Here is an 18,502-nt window from a genome sequence, read left to right on the forward strand (position 1 = left end):
TATGACGCAAGGCTGGAGGGCTTTCAAAGGTGAAGGAAGGTAAATACAAAGGAGGTGTGGAGCTCGCTGCTTTTTTGATTGCTAACTAGGGGTTTGCAGCAATGAACTTGTTTATTGCTGCAACCATAGTTGTAGCAAATGCCAGTTCATTCAATTTCTTTAAGAAAAAACCTGTCTAGCCATTAGCAAATGATCTGAATTGTTAACCTCTGAAGTTGGCACCCCATAAAACAAATAATCCCCAAAACGATGCCATTCGTTTGTGCTGATTTGTGCCGCAAAAACGAACGTTTGTGCTGGTTTGGGGTCTGATATTAAGCATTATTTTTTTGACCGTGTGACGTCACTCTGCACCCCATGTTGCGCAAATGACTTCAAAACAGCACAGGTCGTTTGTGCTCAGTTTGTGCTGGTTTGTGCCGTTAAAACAAACACTGTATCTGTTTTCCTCCTTTAGATATCAGCAAAAAATTTCGGTAGCCGTGACGTCACTCTTCACCCCATTTTCTCTAAATCGCGCAAAACTGGTGTCTTTTGTTAGTGCTGGGTTTGTGCTGGTTTGTGCCGTTAAAATAATCACTTTATGTTTATTGATTAGATATTGCCTAATCAAAACATTTCAGGAGCCGCGACATCAGTGCCCCATTATTTCCCTACTAAAAAAAACAGCTTAAACCAGCATAAGCTGGTCAGGCTGGTTTTAGCTGGTTTTTCAGGCTGGTCATAGCTGGTTAGTCAGGCTGGTTTTAGAGGGGTTTTAGCCACTTTTTAGCTGGTTTTAGCTGGTCTTGTTTTAGCTGGTCAAGCTGATCTTAGCTGGTCAAGCTGGTTTTAGCTGGTCAAGCTTGTCTTAGCTGGTTTTAGCTGGTCAAGCTGATTTTAGCTGGTCAAGCTTGTCTTAGCTGGTTTTAGCTGGTCAGGCTGGCTGGTATTAGCTGGTTTTAGCTGGTCAGGCTGGCTGGTCGTAGCTGGTTTTAGCTGGTCAGGCTGGTCATAGCTGGTTTGAGCTGTGCTTAGCTGGTCAAATTTCTTTTCAGTGGGTGAAAAACATGTAAATAAATATTCAGGACCACAAGCAACAATTCAAACAATTTTTTATTTGATTTCACAGCCTGAAGAATTTACAAAATTACTGTAATAATATAATTACTGTACCGTACAGCACGAACTGTAATTAACATGCTAAAATAACAACTACTAACAATTTCAATGTGAACGATTTCTTAATACACATTTGATTTTTTTATTAACTTTTTTGATGATATCCTGTATTTTTTGGGATAAATAATACCCCATCTGGTTTTCCCTCTTCTCTCTCTCTTTTCTTTTGGGTTCCTTTTGTTTCAGCCAGTCACTGAAACAGACTTAAAAAAAGAAGTAAATTAGTCTATTTGTGATTTTCCAACTGTAGGCATTTAATTGTTCAATTAACATTATTAGCAAATTAGTAGTTTCACCATGCTAAAGTGGTTTTAAGTCAGTTATTTCTATTTTTTGCTAGTGTTTCAGTAGGTAATAACAGTTTGTATTTCCAAACATTGATTTTGCAACTTAATTTGCTATTAATTGTAATATTCCAGTGTGATTTATGTAAACAAATTTCTTAAGCAGTCAGTGCTCCATAGAGAGTTCTGATCTCAACATTATCATGAAGAAGCAGAACAAACTGAGACAGACTTAATCTTAAACTGTGTCTGTCTACACACTGTAAAAAGATGTGTTGACTCGACTTAGTCAAATCGTCTTGTTTTATCGACTCAGTAAAGTTGACTTAATTCATAGTTTTCTCAACTTAAAATGTTTAGTTTAGTTATTTCAAGTAAATTGGACTTGCAAAGTGTAGTTTTAATAGGTTAACTTACATTATCAAGTTAGTAGAACTTGCCAAGTTTACTTTAAATATATATATATATATATATATATATATATATATATATATATATATATATATATATATATATATATATATATATAAACTTACAATTTCAAATTAACTGAACTTAATCAAGTAGATTTTCTCAATTAGAAACAGAACAGACTACAATATACATTTCACATTTTTAAAAGGATTTTACTCTCAATTTAGCAATTACACACAATGTACTCAATATAATTTTCTTTACAAAGTAATTTTCTTATAAAGTAATTTTTGACAGTATTTGTAAAGTAAAATTAATCTAAAAATAATTATATAATTAATAGGCTCTTGAAAAAAAATTACATCAGAACATGGAAAATTATAAAATCTGAGCTTTATTTCAATGTTAAGTGAGCGTACTCTTGCCCTACAAATATCTGCTAAAATGTTCATCAACAATTTTTGCCTTGTTATGCCCTTCTTCAATTACAAGGACCACATCACTAGAGTCACATGGAAAGGGGTCTGTCGCATATTCCACCACTGTGATGATTCCAGGAGTCATCTCTTTTCTCAGCTCTTCTTCATAATCTGTGTATTGTATACAAAAAATGGTAAACATCTCAATCTTTTACACACAAAACACTGAAAAGCTGAAAGTCATAACAACATCAGTACACTAAATGTTATTTACTTAAAAATCATTACTTGCATAATGGTTGTGCTTTAGCTTTTAGTTTCATATAACAATTCGTTGATTGGCTGTAGTAAAATGTAGTGAAACTTGCAGCTTCACTTACCTTATCAAAGGCCCCACACTGCTTGAAGTAATATTATGAAGAAAAACATGAATAAAATCATCCAAAACCTCTTTAATAAACAGTGCACATAATCAAGATCAAAGTAATCACAAAATCTTTAAAATATAAATTTACTGATTTTTCCTCCCATTTTTTGTTTACTGTTTGCATAGGACAGAAGATATTTGTTAATCTCATCTGTTGCAAGTCCGTCTTTCTCTGGAAAAGTGCTGCAACATTTAAAATGACAAAATTGCATATAGATGAATTATTGTAAATCATTTTCTTAGATATTTGCTTACTGTTTGCATATGATGAGATTTATCTGGTAAAATCTCACCTGTTGTAATTCAGTCTTTCACTAGGAATGTGCTGCAACCTTTGGAATGACAAAACTGCATTTAGGTGAATTATTATAAATATTTGTCTGCTGTACATTTTTGAATGGAAATACTGGTAAAACCTCACCTTTAGTATGTCAGTCTGCCCTCTGGGAATATACTACAATTTATAGAGTGACAAAAGTACATTTAAATCAATTACTGTAAATAAACGAGAAATTGTTAAATCTATAAAACTTAAGTGAGTCAGGGAACTAAAAAAGTACTTTTTGTTATAAACATATTGAGATATTGCAAATTCAAACCTAAAACTATCTTCAATAAGTGTTATAAACATGGCCAAACCCCTCATGTATAAGAAAAAGTCAAGTCTGCTCTAGAAACATTATACTGTCATCAATACATGGAGAATAATGTTATATATGTCATTTTACAAGCTATAACATAAATTTGAAGGTACATTACTTACCCAATGGGATGATTGAAAAATCTGGTGAAAAATATCCAATGTGTCTGACTTTTGGTGTTTATTTGGCAGTTGGCGAACCGACATAATTGTGCATATTCTGTTACCTGCTGGATTGGAAGTATAGGGCACAATTTAAAGGACGCTGGTTCAGCATATGTTTTTAAGTTCAGGTGACAAACACTATGTGCAGAGTAGCTAAGACAATGAAAATTTGCCAGGTTAACCTGAATTAACAATTTTGTTTTTAGCTTATAAAATCGTGTTGAAAAAGAAAAAGGCAGAATCATTTTTACAGCATAAGGCAATTGTGTATAAATGCTGTAGATACAAAATAATATATATTTTAATACAATATATAAATACAGCATTTGCACAACATTATTTTGCATATATATTGCAAAACATAAAAACATGACTTAAAAACATCAACTGACTTAAAACCATTTTAAGTCAGTGAAAATATGTTCTAATAATTGTGGCCACCACAGTACTTTATAAATATTTTATTGAATGTTATAAAACGGCTCTCTGAAATACTTTATTCTGATAGGTTAATAATAGGATTTCAAGGTATGTTATACCCAAATAACAGCTGCTAAACTAATAACATAATAATTATAGATAACAACATAATTATAGATAATAATAATTATCTTGACCATTATGCTTATCTGTGACTCTGCTTTTCTTGACTGTTTGATGCCATCAGAGGCTACAGCTGTTTAAGGCCCACACCCAGTTCTATTTTTGTACCCCTACCCTTTCCCCTTCCCCTTGGCCCTTACAATCGAGGGTTAAGGGGAAGGGCTTTAAAATTACCCCTAAGAAATGGGACAGTACTGCAGCACCTGCACACGTCATCCTATGTCATCGCAATCTCTTGCTGAGATCAGATGATGGCGACTGCTATAGTTATTCCAGTTGTGTTATTTTTTGGTATTTATCTTCTGGAATTTACTGAAGGCATATATTATGTTATCATAACGATCTAATGTGGCAATAAGATCGTACTGTCTATTTACACAGTGGCCATATTCATCTATGTAATATTAAACACACCAAAAACAACATTAACATTATAGCAGACACTGTAAAAAGCTCATTCCCAGCCACTTGACATACTGACAGGGTATTTGAGTGTCATCAAGTGTCAGAATGTTGTGGGACTGCTATGCAGAAGTTATTATTAGGGATTATAGATTGCGAAATTCAGTGGGGGATTTTTACGTTTTTTTTTTTTATTTTTATAAAGCATGACAGTAAAACATGAACACAGTTATGAATATATTAAAACATGTGCTTGTTTGTTGCAAAAATTAAGGGCTAAGGGGTAAAATTTGGATTGGGCATAAGTCTTTTTTTTCTCTACAAGGTATATTATTACCTTAATGGTTTAATTTTAAACCAATTAGCTGTGTAATAATTAGACAAATGTACATACAGCTAGATGTTTTTGCAGAATAAATCCCTTCAGTCTTATATACAGCTGCTGGCTTCATACTGCAAGAACAGCCAGCTGAATACACTCTTACATAAATGAGTATCAATGGATCAATGAATAGCTTAGAATGAACAATTTTTCAACTGTAAAAATATTTTTCTATGGTTATAGTGCATCCATGAATGATTAGAAATTTTTTTATTTACCTCTCAAAATTTGCAACTTGGATGGTGTCAAGGGAGGCTTTGCTGAACTATTTTTGGTGGGACACTCCTTTCCTGACATACTTCTTGTTTTTAAAGTGGCAGTCCCCCACAATGCTACAGCCATCTCTTTCACAAAAAGAGAATCTTTTGTAGTCGATTAGATTTTTTTCCACACCTCTTCTCGGATCCAAATGTTGTCTCCTATGTGGATCTTCAAAACAGAAAATAAATAACTATTTGTTTTATTTTCTACTAAAGGGATAGTTATTAGTCATTATTGTCTGCATGGTTTGTCACACAAGTTTCTTTTTTTCTGACAAAAAAGATATTTAAATGAAAGCTTAAAACCTGCATCCATTTTTATATTATTTATATTTATATCTATATTATTTATATTATTATATTATTTGTGTGTATGCACAGCAAAATATGGGGACCCAAAACAACTCTATGGGTGTTAATTTCAACACTTTGAAAGTGTCTCATGGGGTCCACTCAAAACAGTTAAATCAACACTTTCAAAAGGGTTGGCACATTGACACCGAAGTAAGGGTTAATTTTAACTCTGGGCAGAGTTAAAAAATGTAACTATATTTAACACCGCCTGGTGTAATATATTGTTATTTTATTCAACTCTCTTGAGTGTAAATATGGTAAAAAGGTCAAATAGACTGTAAATTACAAAAGAAAAAACATTTATTTGAAAACATTCAAAACTTCAACAATTCATACAGTTTTTAAAATGCAACAATGTCAAATATGCTTTAAATGTTTTATTAGTACAGACAGTATCAACAAAATATGTATGACCAGTGCTCAAAAAGGCTGTTTCAGTCCTTTGGTCCAAACTTGATGTGTTATCAGAGCAATTTGAAAGTTCAATATATCGTCACTCATAGTTTACTTCTGAACTCATAGTTTTCTTCTGAAATTACATTTCAAACAACTTGGCGTGCAAATCTTTCACTTTTGGTGTTTCCTTGGTCCTCCATATCAAACACAGCAGTTTAAATGAAGGTATAAATGCTGTAAACTTGTGTGAAAACAAACTGGAGCTAGGAAATCTCATCAAGCATGTCCTGTGAATGAAGTGCTTCCCAGCCACAGGATGAACTTTTTATCCATGACGATGTAGTAGCTGCTGATTGCTCGTCTGGTGGTTCCTGATGCACGGATATAGGGTGATGCTCATCTAAGAACTCTTCAAGACTCCAGCATGACTAAGAAAAATGTTTGAAAACAAATTGCAATCAAATTCTATGATGCATTTAAAAGAACATTTAAAGTAAATAAAACATTCAAGAAATCTAAACTCACCTTTTGAAAATCTTCATGATGATCCACAACTTGACTGTCCCAGCTGGTTGAGGTGACAGGATATGGAAAAGTAGAAAAAACACATATATCACTGTTGGATTTCCAAAAACAATCAAGTTAACCACTATGACTAGAACTGGAAAAACAGGCAGCTGTCTGTCCAGAATCCTCAATTTAACACAACACTTGGAGCAAAATTTAGAGGAGCTTAAAATCTTTTATATCATTTAGTGATGCTGACTTTCCCAAAATATTGGCCACAGTGTAAAAAATATCCATAAACTTCATAAACAACAGTTTTCTGTAAGCGTGTGCGTGTGTGTGTGTGTGTGCGCTAGCGTGTTTCTTTACCAGATTCAACTTGTTAGGCCCTTTCAGGTCCAGTATTGACGCCACCTTTACTGGAGTCTAGCAGATGTTTCGGGTCCAAATATAATCTAAAATATTAGGATAAGCAGAAGAGGAAAAGTGCAAAGTAAAGAGCAAAACATTATTTAAGTAACAGTTCACCCACAATACAAAACTTATCACCTTCATGTCATTCATTATTCTTTAATGCTCTAATACCCTCTCAGCTTGTGAAACAAATACAGAACTTTATCAAACATACCTTCATTATTATCACCACATATGACCAAGAAGGTGTGCTTGGTCATTTCACCAACTCTGGAAATACACCATCCGTCTCTTATCAGCCACCGTCACAGGGTCTTGTGTTTTTGTACAGAGAACTGTGGCTGTTAAAAAAAAACAACAAAAAATTAGTATCTAACACATATGCATAACCTTCAGATAAAAAAGAGAGATGAACATCACAAAGTATGCCTCACACTTTTTCAGATATCTTTTGATTTAGATGTTGATTATTGATAATAAATCTACAAATCAAACCTGTATCATCATTAGGCTGCTCAAATATGAATCAGTTGATTAATTTTACAGACAGGTGGCTGTTTACAACGCACTAAATTGTCTTTAATAAAACGGAAATGTTGTGTACAGTACATGCTAAGTTTAGCCTATAGTTTTAAGCACAATATCATGCGGGAGAAAAAGCTTGACTAAGATGTTCCTGACTACAGAAATAGCCTAACTTACTAACGTCAGACATCCCGAGTTGGGAAAAGTAATTTTCGGGGGATACAGAGTTGATTTGCGGGAGGTAGCGGGAGAGATGAGAACCTGAAGAGCAATGGGATGAGTTGCGCGCAACGTAACGTTACCTAAAGAGCGGTGGGGGTAACTTGCGCGCGACGTACCTGAAGAGCTGGGAGGGATGCGGTGGAGAGGGGTGTGCAAAGTGTTTAATGACCGGGCGGGAGACGCGCGATTTCCGGGAGATTATCATTCATTTGCGAGCATCTACTTGGGCATCTGGGAGTCTCTGTGCATTTGCGGGATAACGTTAACGTTAGTCCCGCAACTTCCGGGAGACTTCTGTAACCTTAAATGTCTGAGAAAGTGCAAACGCGGTCATTTAAAGACATTAATGTTAACATTCCGACTCTAATGGTTGTCAACGCTTAATATAATTCAAGCGTACGTTATCACGCGAGTCTATGAACTAACGGTATATGGACGGCCAAGAATGAACCAGTTTAAAAGGTCCGCGGTGTTTAAAATAACCAAATTAACGTACACGAATAACAAACAATCATATGTTTTAGTCAGGAAGCCTTTTACAAGTAAGCATATGTTCATTTACTCACCAGATATGTTTTAGAAACTCTCCTGAGCTTTTGGAAACCGTCCTGTGTTGCCGTTAGCATCCGGGCAGAGTAGGCTAACGTTAGGCTGCTCCGGGGATTCCCTCGCTAGTTTGCTTCGAATTAAAGGAGAAGTGTCGATTTTATTTTACAGATGGGTAACAACGCACAAAATGGCTTTAAGCGTGACAGAAATGTGTTAAACATGTACATTTGATGTTTTTATGCACTATGTATGCGTGAGCATATATAAAAACATTCTTGAAAAGAAGTGAATAGTAATGCAGTTAAGCTAGATACACAAACGACCATGAATGAACCGCAGAAGATTAAAATTGTCACTCCATTCTAAAGTTATTAACTTAACAATATGTTTACAACTGTATTTCCTTAAAGAAAGTCAGTAAAATACCAACATTTAGGTAGTTTGACTCACCAGTTGCTGTTCTAAACCTCAGATGGAAAATGGCGGCTGGAAAATTCTTCAGTGACTGGGGCTGCATGAATTCCCGGATGTTGGAAATAACACCAACAAGTGTTGAAAAGATAACTCCTTGATTTCGCACTGAATAAAATAAATTCTAACTCTTATTATATTCATTTATCAAAATCTAACTCTTTAACGTCAACACTTTACTCTGAAATGCTTCAACACCTAGAATTTAACTCAGATGAATTTGCTGTGTGTGTTCAATAGAAGAAAGAAACATTAATGTTTTAAACATTTGAGTATGAGTAAATTGTGTAATTCTTTGATTGAACTATCTTGTAAAGATCACCTAAAACCAATTTATTTGGACAAACAAACTATTAAAACATTAAACATCACAGATATATCCACCTTATTTTTTCAATAAGAGCAGGCGTGGTCATTTGTAAATGACTTTTGTAAATCTTTTTTAGACGTTCAGTCTCATTTCGAGCTGTTTTAGCAATAAAAAGCAGTTTCTTTTGTTAAGAGCAATTTTCAGGCATCCATAAATGGGCAATCTGATTAATCCCACATCATTAGGCAGCTGTTAAAGCAGAGTTGTTGCTCGAGTTTGCAAATAATACACATAAAAAGGACCAGCGGCTTTTTTTAAATGAATAACAACGAAAGTAAATAGGTGAGTTGTCAAATAAAAAAGAAGATGAGCAAAAAATGGGGTGTTTTTGAAATTTTGACTGTAGAAATTTAGCTATCGCAAAAAATTTGTTTTGCATTTTTTTATGATTTCAAATTAAAAACAAGAAGTTGTAAAGATCTCTAATTATTTTAGTGGTTCAAGTGGAAACTTTCAGAACTCTTTTAAGGGCAGATATTATTCACAAATGCTTTCAAAAATGAATCTGTGCAATAGTATCCGGCTACTTGCGCATGCAATGTGAGATGTGTAATCTCTGAAATGCAGTCTCAGATCCTTGCACTCAATAGAGCTATTGATATCACTGTGAGGTTAGGGGTGGGGTTAGGTTTACACATTAAAAAGCATGTATGCAATTGTGTAAAAAAGGTTGTACCACCTAAATGTTGTATCTAGGTTATAACATGGTTACTTTAATAGATTAAAACATACATTTGGTCATAATATTTAACAGTTGTGAGCAAGTTTTAACAGTAACATTATTTAACACAAACTATGCTATTTAATTTGCTTTTACAGTAAAACGTCAACATATTACAACACTTTAGATTTGAAAAGTGAAAAGTGAAAAGAACACTTTTTGGAGTAAATGAAGCTGTCCCATGTAGTAGACCAAAAGGCAGAAAAAATAATAATTCTGAGAATCAAAAAGATTGGAAAACTGTTGGAAAGAAATTTTAAGGAAAAGTTAACTTTTTGATGTGTGAAACCAATAGTGTAAAAAGGCTTGATAAAATATAGTAATGTACCTTGTCACCATTTACTTCATAAAGTCTCATTGGTTCATAGGTGTTGTTGTTGTCCTCAGAACCATTAGGCAGCTCATCTGATCTCTCAGGTGTGCTCTCAAAAGAGCCAGAAGGTATACTAAGAAAAGATGGAGCTGAAAAGAACAAAAATATAAGAACAATATATAATTGGTAGAGATAAATACTGTGTGTTGATGTTTTAAAATGAAAAAGTTTTATTTCAATTCAATAACCATTTATTTTTAAATACACTATAATGAAAAAAGACATATTTAAGATACAAAAAGCAAAATAGCCAAAACAACACAAATCTGAACCCAATAAGATATAATAAACCATTAAAGGCCATCAACTGGGAGGAATTTTAGCATTTAGCATAAATTGTAAGATAAAGATACAAAAAAAAAAAAAAGTGAATTAATGCCAGAGAATTGGTCTGAAAATTTTGAATGTGGTGAAAATGATTTGGAATAATACCTTTTTTGGAGAAGGCTCTTTGTAGCACTTCATCTATATTGTACTGCAGTGTTGTGTTGAGGCTTTTGTAGGTGGCCAGCTCTTCAACAAGATCCTGTTTCTCTTTTTCTAATTTAGCACACCTTAAATTTGGTAGAGAACGAAAATCAGAGAGAAAAACTTTTTTCTTGATCAGATTTTCATAATACTCTGAAACATCATACCTTTTTTTAAGAATATAAACAAATGAAAATTGTTCATTATTAAACTCTTACTTGTTTGTGCATTTCTCTAGATCTTCTTGAAGCTCTTGTTATTTTTTTCTTCATTGATCTATATTTTTATTGCAAATCTTCATGTATTTTCTGAGTTATTACTTCATCTTCACTGTCAGAAAATTTGTGACTTCTGTCATCTGTGTTTTTGGGACGACCCATTTCAAAAAGTGGGGCCTCTCTCTTCCTCTCCTTTCTGTCTTCTACAATTTTGAGCAGGGTTTTTCTTTTTTCTGAGGCTTCAGCAGTCCTCAGTGTTTTCTACAAATCATTGATACAGTTGTGATTAATTAACTGTACAAAATTGTAGAAAGAAATTGCCAGCTTTCTTTTTTTCAATTCATGTTTTATTGTCAAATATATAAAGGTAGAGGGAAACCGCATAGGAAAAGATCATACAAGTTTGGAACCATGCTAAGCAAGATTAGACATTCACAACTTTTCTTGATAACTTTAAAAACTGTTATGTCCAAGACATTTTAATACTTGACAATTGTATAATATAGTCTAATTAATTCTTTAAACAAAAGTTTTAATTCATTAAACTGCTATGCAATTTATGATAATGGATCAATGCCTTATATCGTCAAACACATGAGAGATCATAGACAGTGGCGTAGCGCAAAATGCGGAGGCCCCCCTGCAGGGATCACCGACGGGGCCCCCAGTTGCGGGGTGGGGATTGGGGGGGATATACACATATACACATAGATATAGATATACACATATATCTATGATCGGGAGTTTTCCTGGATGTTAGTATGAATTTTTTTTTAATATGAAAATTTTTATTTGACATCACTTTTCTACACTTTCTATCACTTATCGCACGGGCATTCCTGACAAAAAGCTTGTGTTTTGTATGACAATGTACTATTCACTCTCCCTGTTAAATTTGATCTAATCATGTGCTAAAATACAGCTCCTCTCCTGCTTTCACTTCTCATACTGACGGAGGGAGCGATTCGTTTGTGAATGAATCTCCGTTATGAACGACTCGTTCGCTAGCCGACAATAATACAATTTTCTGGCAGCGCAGCATCTCTTTGTCATATTTCTTTTGCATTGTTTGCTGATTTATTCAACAAACCTAGCATAAACCGAGTGTTTAGTGCGAGTTGGTGCTACTTTGCCTTATGGTGAATGCAGTAAGTGAATATAGATATTATTATCAATAACGTGACCTCAGCACAAATTTCAAAACATACAAAAACGTAAAAAACTTAATCCTATGAAATGTTCTGCCTTTGTGCTTTGTTTGCTCGTTACTACACTCGTAGACAGCGCTTAAGTCCAGCATCTTCACGTAATAACACTGTCTTGACTAGTGCGGTTGAATGGAATTTGTCCTGGGAGCACTGTACCAATGAGGCGGCGCTATAGACGCATGCTCAGGGTCCCTATGCGATATCTAGTGTATATATCTATGTCATAAAATGAGGAGCGGGGAAAGGAGGCGGAGTGGCGTGACAACGCGGGGAATCCTTCACAAACTGAGGAGCGATCACAAACCGAAAGTGGCGAGAGCGTCAAAGTAGCCAGAAGTCATTCATTTTTTAACGAGAACCGGCGGCAAGAAACAGCGGCGCGTCTTCATTGGCCATGACGCGGTTCGGCGGCAAGCGCGTGATTTTTTTCCCAAACCAGTTCAGCGCAAACCACGCCCCCTACACGAAAACCCCACCCCGCAGCTGTGACACGCGCGATTTCATTGGGCAACGTTGTTACTTGTCGTCTGAGAAAGAAGTTCAGAGTGCACATCAATCAAGTTCGTCTGTAATGGATCTATCGTTGACAAACGGTAAACACTTCTTGCTTAATAATGTTTAATATTAATAATTTAGTCATGGAGATGTGAGTGTATGTTTTTTTTATAGTGTTCATTTTATTTATTTTATCTTTATTTTAGCATGTTCGATCGCCCTCAGGAGAGTACGATTGTAGTCCCAAAGACCAAGCTGCGGATCTAAAGGTAAAAAATACATTGTTTTTTCATTTAACACACAAATTTAGTACACACAGTCTTTCAAAAATTTGGGATCAGCAAGGATTGTAATTTTGTTTATAGAAGGATGCTTCAATTAATCCAAAATACAGAATTAAATAAATGCTGAAGTTAAAATAATGCGTTTCTTATTTACTGAAATCTAATTTAATTAAACTGTTTCCAACAATGATAATAAATCAGCATTTATAATGATTTCTGAACTATGGTGTGACACTTGAGTGATACATATAGTCAGGCCCGGATTAAGAACTCAGGGGCCCCTGGGCACATTGTATTGTAGGGCCCCCTACCTGGCCGCACCCCAATAGTTGAATTTAAAAAATAAGAATAATATAATAATTTTTAAATAAAATTAATCTATAATTTGTTGCCCACATATTTAAATAAATGATATATAGTACATATGTATTTATAGTCTGCAAAGATTTAAATTATTTTTCAAAGCATTAAATAGAAATACTAATAAAACTACATATATATATATATATATATATATATATATATATATATATATATATATATATATATTTTTTTTTTTTTTTTTTTTTTTAAGGGTATTTTAGTGTATTGCTTTTACAAACTTATAAAGCATATTATTGCCATGGCATATAACGCACAATGCTTCTCCAATCCAGTTCTATGAATCTGAGTTCTATGAATCTGAGTCTTTCATAATACAAACACTGATTTACTCTCTCTCTCCTCTCCCTGTATTTTCTCTACTCTTCTCGTGATGAAAACTTGATTATAAACCTAAAAGTATCCGAAATCACAGACACTATACCTCTTCTCTCCCCTCTCTCTCCTCTTCTTGGCCTTTCTCTCTCTCTCCCTCTCTCTCTCCCTTTCTGTCTGTCTCTCACACGATGAATCCAGTCCGCGCTGCGCTGCCGTTAGCCTCCTCCGCCTGGTTAATGCTAGCTTCTCATCTTTTAAAGTTAACGTCTTCTTCTGTACCCTCATTCTCCTGATCACGGGTCTGTTTAAAGAAGGTGTGTATGGAAAATGCCTCAATAAAGATGCCTCCTCTCCTCTTTCTCTCGCGTTTGCTAAATCCACTTGTCCACTCATTTTTGATCTATGACAGATAAAGTCCGCTCAGTTTAGTGCGGGTTATTACAAAACTGACGTTTCCGCGCTTGACCAATTACAGCATTCTGTTTAGTTAAAGAAAGAAAGGCAATTTAAATATAATAATAATATTAATATGTGATCGCGATTTTTTTGCTCAGAGGAAATACAGTTGTCTGAGCAATAGAGTTTTTGAAGAGAGGGAGGCGCGTATAATAAGGCTAAACATTATTAAATACCCACGAGACACTTGTGACTTTATATCACATTTGCATTATTTTTAAAAAATGTTTCTTTCCTGTTAAAAATAAATATATTTCCAATCTGATATGTAATGGGGAGAAAAAAAAGTAGCACGAGTTCAACTGATGGTGGATTCGAACCGATGTTATGTGTAATCGCGTCAAAAGTTGGTGCTGTGTGCCTTACAAGGTGCGCCACTGCGGCTGTATTATTACACTGCTCTTTACTCATCTTGTCTCTATCAATCAGGCATCGATAGGCGTAAACCCTGAATAGCTTAGTCCAACTGGATGCGCTATTTGCAATTAGCCTAAAAAGACACTCCGAAATTGTCTTTTTTTCTCCCCCCTCGCAGGGGCCCCTAGTGCGCACGGGCCCCTGGGCCTGTGCCCATAAGGCCCATTGGTTAATCCGGCCCTGCATATAGTGTGAGACTAGAGTGATAATGTTGATAATTCAGCTTTCACATCGCAGGAATAAATGATCGATTTACATCAAAATATAAATATTACTTTAAATATCATTAACATTTCACAATAATGCAACTTTCTGTATTTTTATTAAAGTGAATGCAGCCTTGGTGAGCAAAAAAAGCTAATATTGATCTCAAACGTTTGAACAGCATTAAAAGATTTATAAATAATATAAATTATTATTATTGCTTTTATTGTAATAAACTTGGCTTACTGTAAAATTTTGGGATATCTCAGTTAAAATGCTTATGGGTGAACAGTCTTTCAGGTAAATTATTTCTACTTTTACAGAACTGGTTGCCTCTTGAGAATAAATACCACTTCTGCACCTATCGCTTAGGCCGTACAAACAGTAAATCACATTTGGGCCACACATGTTTTGAAGCAATTCTAAAAAATGCATTGAGAGATTTGGGGAGTAAAGGAATGGGTAAAAAAACTTAGTGAGTCTTGAGTAAGTTGGAGAGTGGCAGTGACAAAACCTAAAAAGGCACAATGTAAAATCAGTTAATTCTTTTTTACACTATATAAATGTAACACACTGAAAATAACTTTACAGTAAATATTGTAAACATACATAAACACACTGTTCAAAACATTTTAGATTTTTCACACAAATTGAGATGTTTATTAATATATTTTGCTTTAGTGTGCCAGTTAGAAATCTCAGTTAACATTGACTTGGTTAATGGTTTGTAATAGTCCAGTGAGATTTTTACCCTTGTGATGGCTCCAGTATTTGTATAAACTTAGGACAGGTCATATGGAAAGATGACTGGATAGACAGATTTTCATATGCACAGCCACAGTGATTCTGAAATCATATAGTCTCAGCCTCAGACATCATGCCAAGCAACTTCTGATGCATATGGCACACTTTTCTGGAAATCTTTTTAAAGATCCTCAGTCGTCCTCTGATTAGTTTAAATATACAGGATTTCTGTGAGTTGACAGCCCACCTAGAAACAAGTCTGTGCAGATAAAATAGCTGCAATGGTTATATTGATGACAGTCCTTATTAATAAACATATAACTTTCTGAGACATTTAGTGATTTACTGCCTGCATGCTTGTCTGTGATGATGGGCATTTATTCATTTGATTTAAATGCTAAATAATTAAAAGTATCCAATATTCACTGCATAAAAGCTTTAACTCACGATATTGACAAACTTGCAGGTATGCTTGTATATATATATATATATATGTGTGTGTGTGTGTGTGTGTGTGCGCGCGTGTGTGTGTGTATGTATTTTTTTTTCTAAAGGCTGTGTAAATCTTGAAATATTCTTTCATTTTGGTCATAAAGATAAGAGAATGACCATTCAAAGCAGCAACTGTTTTTTTTTTATTTGTGGATACTCACAAAAACAACAAAACCTTGCTTTTATAGAACAAAGTAAACTTTCACTCACTTATCTCATCTGAGGTGATCTTTAGGTAAAAATGCTTCATCAAAATAATGAATGAATCTAAAAACAAATGCTACATACATGTCCTACAGATTTCCTGTATGTTTTGTTGACAGATAATTTAGAATATTGCTGCATCATTGTTGTAAACGTTTGAAATTTCTAAATGTAAAATAAAAATATCTAACATTTCTGCACACTTAAACATTTAAAAATTTATATTTTTTCTGTAGGCTCATTACAGGTGCCAGCACAATGTTCATGTTCGATCAGGCATGGCTTGTCAACAACGGCTGTCCAAAAACGTGCTGTGGGGCAAAAATGGTTTGCACTTTGGTAAAGACTGTAGACAAAAGGGGAGGAACAAGTATGTGAGTTAGAAATGTCAAAATTGTACTAATAATTTTTTTTTAAGTGTCTTTGTGTAATTTATTTTTATTTTTCAGGAACAATGAACCCCATATTCCCACTTACTCAACCTCTGTGCGCTTGTACAATGTGCATTGAGGCACAAGGTTGTAGGGGTCACTGTAGTTGCCACCACCGCAAGAGTTAACTCTGTTGAGATGCCACCATGTCAGAGCCTGAGCTGCCAGTTGCCACCAGAGCTATTGAAGCCAGATTCATAAGAGTTACTGTCAACAGAACCGCTCACAAAGCCTCAACCACATTCAGACCCATTCCAGCAAAACTGCCAGAGCCTGTGGTGCTAGAGCTGGCAGATCTGCTGCTGCCATAGCCAACGCTTCCAGAGCCACCGATGCCACCACCTGAGCTCCAAGATTGGCCACCTCTGCTAGAACCAACTAACCTATAAGAGCCACTCTACCTATTTCTAAAGTGAGGACAATTTATGCTTTATAAATCTCTAATAAAAGACAATTAAAGGCTCAGTGTCAAATGAACAGTACATCTTTGTAATCCTATCTAAAAATAAAATTACTGTAAAGTTTAAAAACATTGCCGAATATCAGGAGTGTCAAAATACGACATAAAATTGGATAAAAAAACAACAACAATATAATAATTTAACAACATATTATGATACAAAATTATAATGTTATTTAGCTAAGTTTAAACTGTACGGTAACTTTATTTTAGTTAAGATTGCAAAAATGTATTTTTCATTTGATGCAGATTCATTTATGTATCTTCAAATGATAAGAAAAAAATCAAGTTGTGTTTTTTCCCCCTGTTTAGAAGATAACTGAGCCTTTAATTGTTATTTATAAGGGATTTATAAAGCATAAATAGTCCTCACTTTAGATTAGGTCACAAAACTGGATGAAGTTAAAATACTAAAGCATTTATTAACATACAAATTAATTGTTAGTATATGCCTGAATAATAAGATATATAAATGTTAATTTGAATGGTTTATTATTTACTTATGCGTTCTAAATGATCTTTAAAAGCCACAAAGTACTCTCAAATAATTGGTTTGTAAATGATACAATACTTAAGTATTGAAAAAATTATTATTAATAAAGTATGAAAATACAATCATTAAGCACATTATAGACGTGCTTATAAATCAAGAATAGAGCATTTGTATCTGTAGTTACAAACTGCTTACTAACTTCTGTTAATGTAGAGTTAATGCTTAACAAATGATGAATTAAATTTGCTAATGCTTAATAAATTATTAGTGTGTAGTTATTATAAAGTGTTACCAAAATGGGTATTGTTTATTTATTTTTTATGGGAGGGCTCTAACAATGAATATTATTGCTGTCCAACTGATTATTCTCATTTTCTGGTCATTAAAGGTAAAACAATAGGTACTGTGCGAGGAATCATATTATGAACAATTTTAACTTGTTTTCAGCATTAAATGAAAGCCTTATTTGAAAGGCCTGCAGAACATATGTTGGTCTCATTTGCAGTTATTAAACGTTCAAACTCTGTATAGAAACAGGTATAGTTCAATGTACTTGTGCTTCAGTTGATTTTCATCTGATATGCAGATTATGTGCAGTGTTGGGTAAGTTACTCTGAAAACGTAATTCATTATTGATTATTACTAATTATAATTTAAAAATAAATACAATTGTATTTTAAATAACTTTTTTATTCAATTTAATTAAAAACTTAATTACTCAGTAAATCATTTACTACTCAATATTATAAAAGAAATATCCACAAATCCCAAAGCATAGACAATAGAAATAAAAAAAATAATTCTTTAAATTTGAGTCTAACAGGACCTTTTAGTTTCATTAAACATTATATATTTCAAATATTTTTAAATTTGATACCATATTTCATACAGACCAATAAGCATGTGTAATTGTTGGACAAATGTAACATTCTTTAATAATAAAAAAATGGGTTATTTTACAAAATATCTGAATTTTGACAACAAAATTTTCTGAATTAATACAAGATATTGTCAGAATAAATCTTTCAATTTAACTATTTTATACTAGACAGCGAAAGATAAAGAGGTTATATTTGCATGCAGGGGCTGTGTAAAATTTATAATAATAAAAAATGTTTTTTTAAATAAATATTATGTTTGTGTGTTTTTTGCTGGTTTTTGTACTTGAGT

General features: G+C 33.8%; 1 protein-coding gene across 2 annotated transcripts; it reads right to left on the reverse strand.

Moving 5' to 3' along the window:
- Positions 1–1,077: 1,077 nt before the first annotated feature.
- LOC137488308 (uncharacterized) lies at positions 1,078–14,485 on the reverse strand. 2 transcript variants are annotated; one of them, XR_012393940.1, is made up of 8 exons: positions 13,538–13,863; positions 10,492–10,613; positions 10,015–10,148; positions 8,142–9,926; positions 7,043–7,169; positions 6,784–6,869; positions 6,433–6,475; positions 5,876–6,335 (listed from the first exon to the last, which is right to left on the reverse strand). XR_012393940.1 is itself a non-coding variant. In XM_073929807.1 (4 exons), the coding sequence occupies exons 1-4, from the start codon at positions 13,822–13,824 to the stop codon at positions 1,344–1,346; spliced, it is 564 nt and encodes a 187-aa protein (XP_073785908.1). In that variant the 5' UTR covers positions 13,825–14,485; the 3' UTR covers positions 1,078–1,343. The 2 variants fall into 2 exon arrangements, 1 of the variants encoding a protein (XP_073785908.1); XM_073929807.1 differs by lacking the exons at positions 5,876–6,335; positions 6,433–6,475; positions 6,784–6,869; positions 7,043–7,169; positions 8,142–9,926 and adding an exon at positions 1,078–1,364 and having other exon boundaries at positions 13,538–14,485.
- Positions 14,486–18,502: the final 4,017 nt, after the last annotated feature.

The sequence above is a fragment of the Danio rerio genome, chromosome 18 (assembly GCF_049306965.1).
Source record: "Danio rerio strain Tuebingen ecotype United States chromosome 18, GRCz12tu, whole genome shotgun sequence".
Taxonomy (NCBI): domain Eukaryota; kingdom Metazoa; phylum Chordata; class Actinopteri; order Cypriniformes; family Danionidae; genus Danio; species Danio rerio.

Coding starts and splice junctions, on each gene's coding strand:
- LOC137488308 (XM_073929807.1), bottom strand. CDS start 13,824: ATGAGTGGACAAGTGGATTTAGCAAACGCGAGAGAAAGAGGAGAGGAG. Junction 10,614..13,537: donor AGAGAGAGGGGAGAGAAGAG/GTATAGTGTCTG, acceptor ACCAAATTTAAG/GTGTGCTAAATTAGAAAAAG. Junction 1,365..10,014: donor ATGAAGTAAATGGTGACAAG/GTACATTACTAT, acceptor TCTTTTTTTAAG/TCTGTTTCAGTGACTGGCTG.